At 44.3% G+C, this 12,857-nt stretch overlaps 1 protein-coding gene across 4 annotated transcripts in view; it reads right to left on the reverse strand.

Moving 5' to 3' along the window:
• LOC115199193 (collagen alpha-1(XI) chain) overlaps positions 1–12,857 on the reverse strand; it is a 98,549-nt gene that overhangs the window by 73,201 nt on the left and 12,491 nt on the right. For all 4 annotated transcript variants that reach the window (XM_029761843.1, XM_029761824.1, XM_029761838.1 and 1 more), the window contains exons 2-4: positions 6,436–6,603; positions 4,526–4,739; positions 3,834–3,996 (exon numbers count right to left, since the gene is read on the reverse strand). In XM_029761843.1, the coding sequence (XP_029617703.1) occupies positions 3,834–3,996; positions 4,526–4,739; positions 6,436–6,603 (545 nt within the window). The remainder of the gene's footprint in view (positions 1–3,833; positions 3,997–4,525; positions 4,740–6,435; positions 6,604–12,857) is intronic.

Below are 12,857 nucleotides of genomic sequence, written 5' to 3' on the forward strand. Positions count from 1 at the left end.
GGATAATGATGAGGACAGCAGCCCTGACGAGTGTCGCCGTAGGGATAAACACTGACGACTGGGGAATTCCTCTTCCCACAAGATCAATCCTCCCAATCAGCAGGCATGAACAACACTCACACATTCATTGACATGTTCACAAACACTCTGAAAGGTCAAAATATAAAGCTGTCTGTTCAAATGTCAACACCTCTAACAGCACACACTCTCCAAAACATCCAAATTCACTCAAACAAATACAAATGTCATTTCCAGGTATTTGATCACAGTAGAAAAGATGTGGCCAGAGGAGAGCATGTCTGAACAGTACCTCCCTTCTGCAAACAACCTAGTCCTCCCCTACCTGCTGCTCCACTCTCAACCGTTCTCCACCCCTCCCATTCACACCCCATTAGAGCTTACAGCAACAACACATACTGCTCCAGTTTGCATGTTCAAAACTGAACACAATTAGTGGAGTATGTGATGGAATGTGCCATCTCTTTCATATGTATGGGCCGGGACAGAAATGAGGTTATGGGAAGAGAAAGTCATCCGAGTTAAAACAAGGTTAGTGGGATCGGGATCCCCTGCGGGTTCATGTCAGAATATTCAGCTAATATATGACGAGTGAATATCTCCACTGGTCTAACAGGCATATTTGATGAATTAAGCTCATATGGAAATAATGCTTACTTTAATCTCGTCCGTTGTGGCTTTAGAGGATCTCATTCACGCCTCAATAAAATCCTTTCTTCAGGGCTTCAAGTAGAATTTATAGTAGGTATATTGTATTAGGGTTTAAGTCAGAGTGTTAACCTCCTTGCGGTATTGTCTAGGCAACGGCTCATATACGCTGAGTGTACCAAAAATAAGGAACACCTTCCTAATATTGAGTTGAACCCCCTTTTGCCCTCAGAACAGCCTCAATTCGTCGGGCCATGGACTCTACAAGGTGTCGAAAGCGTTCCACAGGGATGCTGACCCATGTTGACAACAATGTTTCCCACAGTTGTGTCAAGTTGGCTGGATGTCCATTGGGTGATAGACCATTCTTGATACACACAGGAAACTGTTTAGAGTGAAAAACCCAGCAGCATTGCAGTTCTTGACACACTGACACCAGTGCGCCTGGCACCTACTACCACATCCCGAGTTCAAAAGCGTGTTTAAATATTCTGTCTTGCCTATTCACCCTCTGAATGGCACACATACACCTTCATCTACACTGATTGAAGTGAATTTAATAAGTGACATCAATAAGGGATCATAGCTTTCACCTGGATTCACCTGGTCAGTCTGTGTCATGGAAAGAGCAGGTGTTCCTAATGTTTTGTACACTCAATGTCGATGATCCCAGTAGTTGATACCACATCCAGACAAGCTACCGGAGAGCTACTGCCGTAAAACCTCAACAAAAATGATATTCTACTCAAACGGACTAGAATGACTTGACCCTGGACCGTCTTGACCTACGAGATAAGAATAAGGGACAAACAGAAGTGGTATGACACCCTTGCTGATGAAGCCAAGGCTGCCTCTAAGGTGAACTATCACTGGGGAAGACTACACCTCCCCACGGCGTGAGGACCCTCACCCTGGACCTCACACGTCATGGACCCTCACCCTGGACCTCACATGTCATGGACCCTCACCCTGGTCATCGCACGTCATGGACCCTCACCCTGGACCTCACACACTATGGACTCTTACCCTGGACCTCACACATCATGGACCCTCACCCTGGACCTCACACCTCATGGACCCTCACCCTGGACCTCACACGTCATGGACCCTCACCCTGGACCTCACATGTCATGGACCCTCACCCTGGACCTCGCACGTCATGGACCCTCATCCTGGACCTCACACACTATGGACCCTTACCCTGGACCTCACACGTCATGGACCCTCATCCTGGACCTCGAACGTCATGGACCCTCACCCTGGACCTCACACTCACACGTCATGGACCCTCACCCTGGACCTCACACGTCATGGCCCCTCACCCTGGACCTCACACGTCATGGCCCCTCACCCTGGACCTCACACGTCATGGACCCTCACCCTGGACCTCACACGTCATGGACCCTCACCCTGGATCCCACACGTCATGGACCCTCACCCTGGACCTCACACTTGGCCTGGATGCCTTTGACTCCGAGTTCCTCTGCCGCATACTGGGCATCACATGGCGCGACCACATCCACACTTCTTCCGTGGCCTCCAACTGCTCTTAAATGCTAGTAAAACTAAATGCATGCTCTTCAACCGTTCGCTTCCCGCACCCGCCTTCCCGACTAGCATCACTACTCTGGGCGGTTCTGACTTAGAATATGTGGACAACTACAAATACCTAGGTGTCTGGTTAGACTGTAAACTCTCCTTCCAGACTCACATTAAGCATCTCCAATCCAAAATTAAATCTAGAATCGGCTTCCTATTTCGCAACAAAGCCTCCTTCACTCATGCTGCCAAACATACCATCGTAAAACTGACTATCCTACCGATCCTTGACTTTGGCGAAATAGCCTCCAACACTCTACTCAGCAAATATGATGTAGTCTATCACAGTGCCATCCGTTTTGTCACCAAAGCCCCATATACTACCCACCACTGCGACCTGTATGCTCTTTTTGGCTGGCCCTCGCTACATATTCGTCGCCAAACCCACTGGCTCCAGGTCATTAATAAGTCTTTGCTAGGTAAAGCCGCACCTTATCTCAGCTCACTGGTCACCATAGCAACACCCACCAGGAGCACTCGCTCCAGAAGGTATATTTCACTGGTCACCCACAAAGCCTATTCCTCCTTTGCCCGCCTTTCCTTCCAGTTCTCTGCTGCCAATGACTGGAACGAATTGCAAAAATCACTGAAGCTTGAGTCTTATATCTCCCTCACTAACTTTAAGCATCAGCTGTCAGAGCAGCTTACCGATCACTGCAGCTGTACACAGCCCATCTGTAAATAGCCCACCCAACTACCTCATCCCCATATTGTTATTTTTTTTGCTCATTTGCACCCTAGTATCTCTACTTGCACATCATCATCTGTACATCTATCACTCCAGTGTTAATGCTAAATTGTAATTATTTCTCCACTATGGCCTATTTATTGCCTTATCTTATCTTACTACATTTGCACACACTGTATATAGATTTTTCTATTGTGTTATTGACTGTACGTTTGTTTATCCCATGTGTAACTCTGTGTTGTTTTTTTTTTGTCGCACTGCTTTGCTTTATCTTGGCCAGGTCGCAGTTGTAAATGAGAACTTGTTCTCAACTGGCCTACCTGGTTAAATAAAGGTGAAATATATATATTTTTTTATAAAACATCCAGAACTCCACAATACGTCAAAGTATGGACCAACCCCGTCTCCTCCCTGGTCAGAGCCTCCTGATTCCGACTGTTCGGTCACCTGGTCAGATCAATCCCACCTCTGGAGCCTGCCCTTACCCTGAAGGAATCATCCCCCAACTGGCCAGGCCCAAGAGGAAGACTGAGAACCAGGTCGTCCAACCAGTTGGACAACGACATACACAACCTGGGACTCAACACCACATCAGCCTGGGACCTGGCCTAGAATAAGACGGTGTGGAGATCCATTTGTCGAGGCGCTATGCTCCGAGGAGTGAGCAAAGATGAGTGAGGGAATATTACATTATGCCAAGAATCCAGTTAAAACAAGTTCCAACAAATAATATTGATGTTCCTCAGATCCAATACCAGAATGAACCAGTTTGTTTTCTGCTACCGATGAGACTACAGTACATTCATACCAAATCCTACATACAGTCCATGACACTACTTCATTCACACCCAACCCTGACTCCCTCGCCCTGGTGTCCTACCTCAAACACCTCCTCGTCCAGTAGTCGTGTTCCAAACACGGTCACCCCCTCCGTGCTGACCAGGGGATTGTCCCCTCTCAGTAACTCCAGAGTCTGCACCTTCTCACAGTCCAGGTACAGGGTGACTGACTTGCCCTCCACACTGTAGGCTATTCTGTGCCACCTGGACAGACAGAGAGGTAGAGATGGATTAGTATAGTGTAGTGATATCTTTATAATGCAGATGTAGCAATATGAAGTGTCAGGTTGAATGTAGGTAACTTTGGTTCAGTTAGAAGGAGGCAGCACCTGTATGCAGTATTCTGAGGAAGGGTTTTCTAAGGTCAAATGCATTGAATCACATTGTAGTATTTTACAGGGTCAAGTCAAGCCATTGACCTTGTATTGTGAGCCAAGATCTCTATGGTACTAATGTGATCTATGTGTGTCCTCTATGGCTTCAGGTCACTTCGGGTCAAGCACATTGTGTGAGTTGTGTGAGTCATGTTCAAGTGAGATCACATACTGAGGAAACTGCATATTTTGGGTCAGGTAACGGTGATACCCAATGGCCAACCAAATGACACGATGCAGGTGAATCTCACCCAATCATGTCAATATGTGTCAATCATAAATCAGGGGTTATAGAGTTTGGGTTTTGAGAAGAAGTCCCAGTCAAGAACCAAGGACATCAGGCCAGGGGTAGTACCCACTTTCCATCAGCCAAGTTGATCTTCTTGAAGATGGGGTAGAGCTCCGGGGAGGGCTGTCCTTGGTGGTCTTCGTACAGGAAGACAGGCGAGTGGCCCACCTCCAGCCCCAGCTGCTGTACACCCTGCTCATCATACACAGACAGCAGGAAGAACTGGGTGTTCTTCTTTGCCCTCACTGTTGTCATCAGGGAGAAGTCCACAGGGAACAACGAGTCTGGGGGGAAGGAGGAACAATTGTTGTGGATGATATGGTTGACCTTATCTACTCTGTTGTTCTCTGATGTGTTAAAATAATGTTGCTCCCGACACTGTTTTTTATGTAAAAATACATAATGCAATTTCTGTATCCAATGAAATAATATTCAAGTCAGTCATACATTCAGTCATACAGTCAGTCATACAGTCAGTCATACAGTCATACAGTCAGTCGTACAGTCAGTCACACAGTCAGTCATACAGTTAGTCATACAGTCATACAGTCAGTCATACAGTCATACAGTCAGTCATACAGTCAGTCACACAGTCAGTCATACAGTCAGTCATACAGTCAGTCATACAGCCAGTCATACAGTCAGTCATACAGTTAGTCATACAGTCAGTCATACAGTCAGTCTTACAGTCATACAGTCAGTCATACAGTCAGTCATACAGTCAGTCATACAGTCATACAGTCAGTCATACAGTCAGTCATACAGTCACACAGTTAGTCATACAGTCAGTCATACAGTCATACAGTCAGTCATACAGTCAGTCACACAGTTAGTCATACAGCCAGTCATACAGTTAGTCGTACAGTCAGTCATACAGTCAGTCATACAGTCACACAGTCAGTCATAAAGTTAGTCATACTGTCAGTCATACAGTTAGTCATACAGTCAGTCATACAGTCAGTCATACAGTCAGCGATACAGTCATACAGTCATAGAGTCATACAGCCAGTCATACAGTCAGTCATACAGCCAGTCATACAGCCAGTCATACAGTCAGTCATACAGTTAGTCATACAGTCAGTCATACAGTCAGTCATACAGTCAGTCATACAGCCAGTCATACAGCCAGTCATACAGTCAGTCATACAGCCAGTCATACAGTCATTCATACAGTCATACAGTCATACAGACAGTCATATAGTCAGTCATACAGTCAGTCATACAGTCAGTCATACAGCCAGTCATACAGTCAGTCATACAGCCAGTCATACAGTCATTCATACAGTCATACAGTCATACAGACAGTCATACAGTCAGTCATACAGTCATACAGTCAGTCATACAGCCAGTCATACAGTCAGTCATACAGCCAGTCATACAGTCATTCATACAGTCATACAGTCATACAGTCAGTCATACAGTCAGTCATACAGTTAGTCATACAGTCATTCATACAGTCATACAGACAGTCATACAGTCAGTCATACAGTCAGTCATACAGTTAGTCATACAGTTAGTCATACAGTTAGTCATACAGTCAGTCATACAGTCAGTCATACAGTTAGTCATACAGTCAGTCATACAGTCAGTCATACAGCCATACAGTCAGTCCTACAGTCAGTCTTACAGTTAGTCATACAGTCAGCCACACAGTCAGTCATACATTCAGTCATACATTCAGTCAATACAGTCAGTCATACAGTGGAGAACACAGTAGGTAGCAACACACCACCCTGGGGACTCCCACATTGGCAAGACCCACTGCCCCTCCCAAAATAACAATATCACACATCTGAACTTCAATGAATATTAATAATGGTCTGTGCTACTACACCCTAAGACCTACGCCCATGGAGAAGAGGGAGAGCAAAGTCAGGTCAGTTGTGTTACAGTGAAGCGTAGGATTCACTACAATTACCACACATACACCATGACTCAGACTCATTGGATGTGTACTACATCTCTACAGATTGTTGTTACCTGGGAAGAGGTGTTTGGTGGGTACACTGAGCTGGATCTTCTTGTCTATCCTATAGGCCATGTCTGTCTCCTCCATGTCCTTCCTGCTGGTGCAGAGGCCAGCCTCCATGGACACCCCCTCCATGTGGTCCGACAGCTCCAGCACCCGCAAAACATCGATGGGATCAGCTGCACACGAGAGAGAAGGAGACACGTCAGTACACAGTGATACAATAACACATACTTCATATGAGAAATATGTCTTCACACCTTGTGCTGAAACTATAGCCAAGCGAACAGATTTTTATAAGCTATGTGTCCAAATTCCTGTTCAAAACTAAATCATCATCATTTTGGATTCTCACAGCAGCTGTAAGCATGTTGTTTTCAACCAGTACAGTCACCGATATGATATCTGGCTGTCTGGCTACACTTGTGGTGGTAAGCTGTGTTCTTTACAGCAGAGAGAACTGCCAGTTCGGAGGAGCTGGTGGGAACCTGTGTGTGTTTGTGTCTGTCTGTCTGTCTGTCTGTCTGTCTGTCTGTCTGTCTGTCTGTCTGTCTGTCTGTCTGTCTGTCTGTCTGTCTGTCTGTCTGTCTGTCTGTCTGTCTGTCTGTCTGTCTGTCTGTCTGTCTCTGTGTGTGTGTGTGTGTGTGTGTGTGTGTGTGTGTGTGTGTGTGTGTGTGTGTGTGTGTGTGTGTGTGTGTATGTGTGTGTGTGTGTATGTGTGTGTGTGTGTGTGTGTGTGTGTGTGTGTGTGTGTTTGTGCGTGTTTGTGTGTGCGTGCGTGCGTGCGTGCGTGTGTGTGGTGGTGGGGGGGATTAGAGGAGACAGAGACAGACCCACTCAGTGCTGAAAGCAGCAGTCCTGCAGGTGGCCTTCTGTTCCGGGGCTATTATTATGGGATCCAGCCATGACTCCGCCTACTGTATAATCCTGCTGTACACTACACACTGGAACACACCTGGCAGCTGACACCTGCCTAGAGCCAGCATCCCACAGCAAGACACCTCTCTCACCATCTCTCCCATTCACAACATTTCACTGGCATGTACACATTTCTCCAGTTACAATGTGTTTATCAGGAATGAACACAAAGATAACTCTTTCAGAAGTGACATTGGAATAAAAGATGTCGGAGTATGTACTAGTTCACACTGCTGTGTGTTCACCCCTTCCATGATAATTAAAACATGCCTGCAGTTTATTTACAGTTGGCTGGTTAGTTGTGTTTGACCATTATGATATTTTCTGTGTATAATGTGTTGTCACGAGGAGGAGTGTGATCTGAGCTGTGTGCAATAAGGCTCCCACCAGCTGCTTTATGGGAGACTGTTTAAGGACATCACACATAGACAGACTACTGATTGGGGAAAATGGATATAGTTACACATTGCAATATTATTTTGGACGATATTATATCGCTACTTCAAGTATCAATTAGTCCTTTATTTTGGTTTTGCTAGGTAGCGTTAGCTAGCGCTTGTCAGCTGGCTGTACCTGTGCCAAAAATCCAGTATTTTTCATCCTATAGCTTGTTCTTTTTAAACAGTGACATGTCTTCAGCACTTTTATTTCCCTAACTGATCAAAACTCCTTTTCTCATGCTCTCTCTTGTCTCTCTGCAGCAGACATATACAGAGCAATATGTTCGGAACATCGAATCGCAATAAAATCGCCGTATCGAATCGTAATACATATAAAGTTGTGAAAATCGCAATACATTGTATCGATACCTAAGTATTGTGATAATATGGTTTTGTGAGGTCCCTGGCCATTTCCACCCCTAACACAGACACACACACAGCTTATGGGGAGACTGCCAACGCAGAACTGAGCATTGCAGCCATTTAAAATGAGGATCCTAAATTGAAGTTGCCCCCCGTAGCTCTCTCTCTCTCTCTCCATGCTACACTTTCTACTTTTCTTCTCTCTGTTAATTAAACATGTGGTGAGAGTTGAACCAGTGCCCACTCGCTGCTTGCAGAAAAACACCCTGTTAGATTTTATGGCATTATTTATTTGCATAGCAGAGACCTTTTATTCACAGCAGCTCAGATCTCACCCACAGAGCACCCATAGAATGGTAACAGGCTGCATCTCTGATCTCACCCACAGAGCACCCATAGAATGGTAACAGGCTGCACTGGAAATAGGTTAAGCTGTGAGTTAAATCCAGACTGAGTCTGAAACACAATGGAAAACATCAGGTACTGATTTAAAGGTCCGTAAGACAGTTCAGCTTAAATTCTACTTTGATATGGGAGTCATAAACAATCCCTATAAATGATTTAATTACAGGAGTTGCTGCTTGCTCCTAACAAACACGACCGTCTGAGCTTACCCACACAGTGACAGCCTTACAGCCTTACTCATGCTGATGCTCATTCCCACAGTCCTCGCCTGCCCTCGCCCACACACACAGACATTTATGATGTCTTTTCAAATCCAGCCTAATTACCCTGCCGTGAACCAAGAAGTAAATGTCAGTGAATCATTTATCAGGTCAAGCTGGTCACACACATAAGGCGCGCACACATGACGTGCACACACACACAAACACACACACACAGGTCATTAAGCAACGATGTTTGGAACAGCCAGAACAGGATTTTAATCTGCAGCAGCATGGGTCTAATTACGACAGGCCTTTGGAGTGCTGTGTTACAGACAGATTCAAAACACCTGACAACTGGACTCAAAACAGCAATAACTCAATCACTCAGTCTTGTCCAAACTATCCAATCCCAAAGGCTCTCTAGTCCAAATTCTTCAATCCCCTGGGCTCTCTTGTCCAAGCTGAGCATTTCCATGTAAAAGGACCCATGAGCACCAACATTAAGTTCATAGGAGCATATCAAATTGGGTGTCAAATGAAAGATAAGAATCTATATTTTGGGGAAATGAAGGCACAGATACATTTAAAAAAAAATCATTTTCATCCTACAAATTAGGCATAAGTAAAGACTTTGATTTCTTGTCAAACATATGGAAAATATGTCTTCAGAAACATCTAGAAAAAAAGTATTAAAATGTATTAGAAATACATTAAAATGCAATAATGTTGACCTAAAGACCACTGCCACCAAATAACAATATTTCGTTTTTTGTATTCTCTAAGTTTAAGAAATATTGCCTTTTGTCTTGTAATTCCATTACCAAAAACCCACATATCTTTAAGATAGCACAGTACAGTACATTACAGTACAGTAGTACAGTACAATACAGTACAGTAAAGAAAAGTAGAGTATAGTACAGTAGAGTACATTATATTGCACTGTACACTACTGTACTGAACTATACTCTACTGTACTCTACTGCACTGTACTGAACTCCACTCTACTCTACTGTGCTCTGCTGTGCTGCGCTGTGATGTCCAGGAGAATGTAAGGAGAATGACATTCAGATTCATAATTCTGCATTTCTGTGTAGTATAGATCAAAGACCCATGATGTAACTCCGTTACCGTAATTCCGTTACCGGGTTTGAATCCACTTCATGTACTGTAGTACAAAATAAATGTATTCAAACTCAAGGTGTCATGTCATAGCTGACATCCCATTCTTTCTGCAGACATCTTTGAATCTTCATTTGGAGCAGATCTTTTTTGGAAAACGTGGTCGCATTAAAATAGATCCGTACAGTTCTTCCACTAAATGGGTCTTTTTCACTGGAAACTGTTAAATGCAGTCCTTGTGCATAGAGTTGTTTGGCATGCAAATATTACGTAAAGTATAACTAATATATAACATAACACAGCATACATAACCAAACATAACATCCACATAACTAATGTACAGAGAGCCTTCTATCTGACCTTTGACCTCAGACAGTAGTCCAAATGTGCAACGCCATGTGGGAAAACAATGAGAAGAGCAGGAGAAATTCCTCTTCTGAAAGAAACAATCTTCACAATGACGTGCCAGACACACACACACACACACACACACACACACACACACACACACACACACACACACACACACACACACACACAAAGATACTCCACAGAACTTTGTTTCACAATGAACAATACTATAATTGATTTATTTATTTTTATTTAACCTTTATTCAACTAGGCCAGTCATTTAAGAACAAATTCTTATTTACAATGATGGCCTACACCGGCCAAACTATAGCCAAAGAAGACTCAGAAATATTCAAATGAATATAAAACATCCAACTATTTTGGACGGCAATCAATACAAATGCAAGAGATGGAATTCGATATCTGACAGAGACCAGATTATCTCTAGCATTCTGGGAACAAGAAGGAAAGAATTCATCAGTGAGGGGATAAAAGGGCTAAAACATCCCAACGACCACAAACAGACAGACGCTAATCAAACACAGCAGTGACCCAGATGGACGGCTGAGTGCTAACCTCTCACCCCCCACCCTACCCCCTCCCTGCCTCCTACCCTACTGTCCCAGAGTCCCCATTGTTCCCACAGTACAGCAGGAACAGTTGCTCCATGGGGACATTTACACAGGCCTGGGGAATGTTCCTTCTCCTCCTCTCCTCTCCCCTGGCCTGGCGTTGTAAAGCATCCCTGGGCAAGCAGAGCAGTTGGCAGGAGGCCATGGGAGGTCTGGAGCCGCCCCAACATCAACAGTGACTGACTCCTCAGGACTGGCTCTGTCTGTCATATGCCAACACATCTCTATTCAAATCTACCTGTCTGTCCTGCAGCGATGCATCCTCCACCAGCATCACCTGTCTGAATCTCATTAGACCTCCTAATAATCCTTACCTCACTTTACCTGTTGGAGTAATTACATGTCTGTAGAGTGCGTTTGATCTCCCTAGCTTGGACTGAGTCAGTGATATATATATATATATAACACATCTACCTACATTACACTGGAGTGATGTGAATTCTACTGTATGTGTGGTTGTGGCCATGCAGAAATAGAGATAAAGGAGTGCTTTGTTGGAACAAGATGTTTCCCAGTGCCACATAAGGTCAGAGTTCAGCCATACTGTACATGTTTTCCATACATATTTCTCTCACCAAATTCCAGCATTCATCTAGCGAGCATGGCACTGAGTGTACAGCACACATCCCACGTGTGACATTTGGGTCTTCTTCCTCCTGTCTGTATGTCTCCTCTTCTGGTCCTCCCTGCTGTTCCCCTCCTCTCAAAGACCATGAATCACTCGGCCAGTGTGTGTCTGAGGACAACATGTCTCCCCTACGGCAGTTAGTACTGTCCTCTCTAGTCCTCCTCTCCTCGGCCCTGGCTGACAGACAGAACAGGCCTCAGTAGGCCCCACTTAACACAGCCTCACTCACAGAGCTCCCTCTGTCCACTGCTAATGTTACACAACAATAGTGTGATAGCGCGATGCTACATGTACCGAACACCCTTCATATATGTCCTGCAGGCAGGAAGATTGGACACTATCTCCACATATCTGTCACATATTGGCATCCGTTGTTCTCTGTCCTCGACTTCTTTTCTGAAGACATTCCCCAGCAGCTTCATAGTGCGCTACTAAAACTCCCTCTCTTTCGCTCTCTCTCTTTCTCTGCATACAACTGAGCACCACAACCTCCATCATGCATCATGCATGAACATACATGAACATACATGTAATCAGAGTGGTCTGTATTCAACCTCTTCTCTGAAGACAGTCCTTTCCCTCTGATATGAGTCACACACCACTTCCACTCCTGAAAAAAAGGCAACAATGCTGACATTGTTCAAACCCAATCACGTCTGTGAACGAGGGATTTCTCCATCTGAGCATCAGGGCCATACCGTATAAAAGCCACTTTAACCAATTGTATTATCAGCGTTTTTCTGTGAGTTGAGTGGACTTCAAAAGGTCAAGGATTTGAGCTAATGTGTTAAAGTTTGTTTACTCAACCAATTCTGCTCGAAGTGAGCTGAATTTAAACAAGCTCGTCGAGTAAAATGACTTATTCATGTTTGTTCCAAACCACTACCATTAATATCATATTTGTAGGTCGATTTTCAGAGTTGTTTGTTTCATTACCCGTTTTTGAATGTACATTGATTTGTTGATTCATCTTATGCTACACAAACATAAATAACATACATTTTCTAAAAAAAAAATCTAATCTGTTAGTAGTAGGACTTATTGCACCCACTACTGAGACAGACATCTGTTACACCTAAATGTGTGTTGTAATGACATTCTGAGATTGCCATTAGGCCTAAACTAGTAGCCTGAATGACATCCACTGCTGTCCACGCGGGTATAGGCCACCCATCTCCTCCACAACACAATTTGGAGCTTATACCACCGGTTTCAAGTCAATTCTCTCATTTTTCATGTGGCTGACATGCGGTAATGTTAAATAATGCTGTAATGGTCTATATTTTCTTAGCATTTTGTGTTAATTATTGTGATAGGTTCACGTCCTACCGGTACGACGTACCCCCAACATTTATTTATCCGGGACGCCGTACC

Source organism: Salmo trutta, chromosome 1, assembly GCF_901001165.1.
Source record: "Salmo trutta chromosome 1, fSalTru1.1, whole genome shotgun sequence".
Taxonomy (NCBI): Eukaryota; Metazoa; Chordata; class Actinopteri; order Salmoniformes; family Salmonidae; genus Salmo; species Salmo trutta.